The sequence below is a fragment of the Arachis duranensis genome, chromosome 6 (assembly GCF_000817695.3).
Source record: "Arachis duranensis cultivar V14167 chromosome 6, aradu.V14167.gnm2.J7QH, whole genome shotgun sequence".
NCBI classification, from domain to species: domain Eukaryota; kingdom Viridiplantae; phylum Streptophyta; class Magnoliopsida; order Fabales; family Fabaceae; genus Arachis; species Arachis duranensis.
This window is the reverse complement of record NC_029777.3, coordinates 7,981,185-7,984,056: the sequence shown is the minus strand read 5'-3', so window position 1 is coordinate 7,984,056 and position 2,872 is coordinate 7,981,185. Positions and strand designations below refer to the sequence as shown.

At 38.4% G+C, this 2,872-nt stretch overlaps 1 protein-coding gene across 1 annotated transcript in view; it reads right to left on the bottom strand.

Annotated features, from left to right (window-relative positions):
• Positions 1–119: 119 nt before the first annotated feature.
• LOC107492475 (exocyst complex component SEC15B) overlaps positions 120–2,872 on the bottom strand; it is a 3,768-nt gene continuing 1,015 nt past the window's right edge. Inside the window, 2 exon segments of the mRNA XM_052263174.1 lie at positions 120–486; positions 1,376–2,872. The exon segment at positions 1,376–2,872 is cut by the window's right edge and continues 12 nt beyond it. Coding sequence (XP_052119134.1) covers positions 1,390–2,872 — 1,483 coding nt within the window. The 3' untranslated portion in view covers positions 120–486; positions 1,376–1,389.

Below are 2,872 nucleotides of genomic sequence, written 5' to 3'. Positions count from 1 at the left end.
ATTTGTCAATAATATTCAGTAGTTGTTATTTGATAAGTCAGAAATGAGATTAATCCTTCATCTACCTAGTTTATACGTCTATAATCTATTTCTCTCTTCACATTACTTGGTCTTGTGACTGCCCAAACATTAGATAATCCATTCCCATTTAGTTGACATAATAGATACAAATAACAAATATAAGCATGTAACCAAGTAAAGATGCAGGCATATAAAGACATGTGAAATTACTATATTAGCCCACTTATCCTGGACTTCTCTTCACATCTAAGTTCTAGCCCATACCTGATATCTCCAATTAGCCCTTAAATTCTTTGATCATTAACAATTGGAATCCATATATAGAAACCCATCCTTTTGTTTGGTTTCAATTTGAAGTAAGAAATTCGATTTGCATCACACCTCACAGTCGTATATTGGGTCCCAATTTGCTAGGAATTGATTTCCTTCCAAAGCTCTGGAGCTTCAATGTTTTGATTTAGCTCACTGATCGATATACTAATTACATTATTAAACATTGTGAATTACAAGGGGAGCATCTTACAACTTGAAATTCTAAACCCTAATACCTATGTAAGGCCTTTTTTCCTATTGGATGCAGGGGTCTCATTATCCATGTTCCATGGCAGCAGAATTCAAAAAGTAATCTCATCACAGGTTCACAACCAACGAAGGCTCAAACCAATGATTATGAATTTATGCTATATTCATAAATCTGAGTTAACAGTCAAAGAATGCATTACAATCAAAATTGGCATCGAGTAACAAAGATATAAATGTCAAAGCAATGATCACGATATGTGCATTAATCNNNNAACTTTAGGACTAAGATGCACCATGCAAGTATGTAAACATTAAAGAGATGAAAACAGAATGTGGTCCTTTTTTTTGGTAGCTCAGTAATAAATGAGGGCACGGGAGATGTATGGATAATGACAAGGTTCGCTGTTTATCATCCAATTTTTTCCCCTTATTTCCCAACCACCTCATTCATATTCCTTTGGAGGCTGCCTCGGAGATTTACTAGCCTCTGGCAATTGGCAAGACCATGAATCCTCAGCCAGGCCTTTCCAAATATAAAACAACGAATATGTTCCAATTTAGGTTTCACAAACCTACTGATGAAAGCCAAATTAAGAATTCAAAACAAATATGATAGTACTTATGAGTATTTTAGTCAAACACAAAAATTGAACATTGGGATCATACATTTCAAACAAATTCTTTGAAAATCTCAAAAGAAGTGGAGAAGATAAGCAGGCCTTAACCAAATAATTTTATGAATGAGTTGATAACAAATAATTCACAAAGTCAAAATGGGACTAAAGACAAAATAAGAAGATGAAACAAGGGGAAGGGGAAAGAGCTTACATACAGCTTTGAGCTTAATCAGCTAACATCCTTAAGCCTTTTTATCAATGTATCCAGAGATTTCTTCTTTGGATTCTGCCTGGCTCCACGACTACCAAAGGTTCCAAAGAGCCGATCAGAAGGATCCCTCAACTTCTCTGAAACAATCACTACTTTCCTATGGTCCAAAGTATTGTAACTCCTCTCCCTAATCACTGCATTCAAGAAGTTCTCTGGATGATTGCTTAATAGCAAATTAACCAATTGCCTTGATTCAGCAAGCGCCATCTTCAATTCATCAGCATCTCCATCGGCAAAAAGTGAGGCCTGATTATCAGCAAATTGTTCTAAAAGCCGGATGTCCACATCAAATCCAATAATAGCATTCACATTAAACCTCTTGACAGAGTCACTAACTAAAGCCCCAACTATCTTCTCTGATATGTGAGAAAGAACTTGCTGTAGAACTCTTTTGAGGACTTGAGTTGGCAGTATCTGTTGAGCAGTTGAAACCAAAATTTCCAAATAAATGATGACCTCATTTACATATTCATTTCCACTCTGTGGCGGCTCATCAGCCATCCAATTTACATTCTCAATAAGCAACATAAATCCATCAACCTTGGCTTTAAGTAGCCCAGAAAGGGTCTCTTCTGCAGCATCTCGAGCTTTCCTAAGTGGGAACTGCCTCCTGCTTCTCTCCACCATTCTCAATGGAATCCCTGAGAGCTGTGCAGCATGGCGAAAGAAGAAATCACATGCACGCTCGAATACAGTCATATTTGCTGCCATTTGCATTGCCTGGGGCACACCACTAACTGATGTATTAATAAGCTTTAACAAAGCTTCATCTAAGACCTCGGTCAAAAGCCTGTCTAAATATTTCTTAACGATTTCATAGAACTCAAGCTGCCCACCATAAGACATGAAACTCACAGAATCCTCAATGAAGGACCGCACAATGCGGCAACAATCAGGCACAGTTGTCGAAAATGGTGCAACATAAGGAAAAGCAGGTACAATATCCGAAGTTTGTATTTGGAAAGAAAGCACATTCATGGAATATTCATACTCTTTCTTCATCAACATCTGCTCAAACTTATCAGCAGCAAGTGCCTCAGCAATCTGCTTCCGACAATCTGACAACAGAAGCTCGTGATATTTATCCCTGTGTTTGCTCAAAACATCTAGCAATGCATCAATCGGGTACCCATACCTCCGCAGAGTCACTCCCAAAAGGCTCACATAGTCCTTAATGAGCAAGAGATGATTGGCAGTCTGCATTCTGGAGAACTGATCCTCCAACACAGAACACATCTTGCTAACAGCAATATCCCACAAATTCTCAACCTCCATCTTCAATATCAAACCACCGCCAGTCCTCAAAACCCTATCCTCTACCACAAAGAAACCCGCAATCTGCGCAAAGAATGTCTGATGCGATTCAAGGAAAGGTGTCATCGAAGATACCTGAAAGTCCGAAGTCAACTGAAGCTTCCGATTCTCATAGTAATACTGCTTG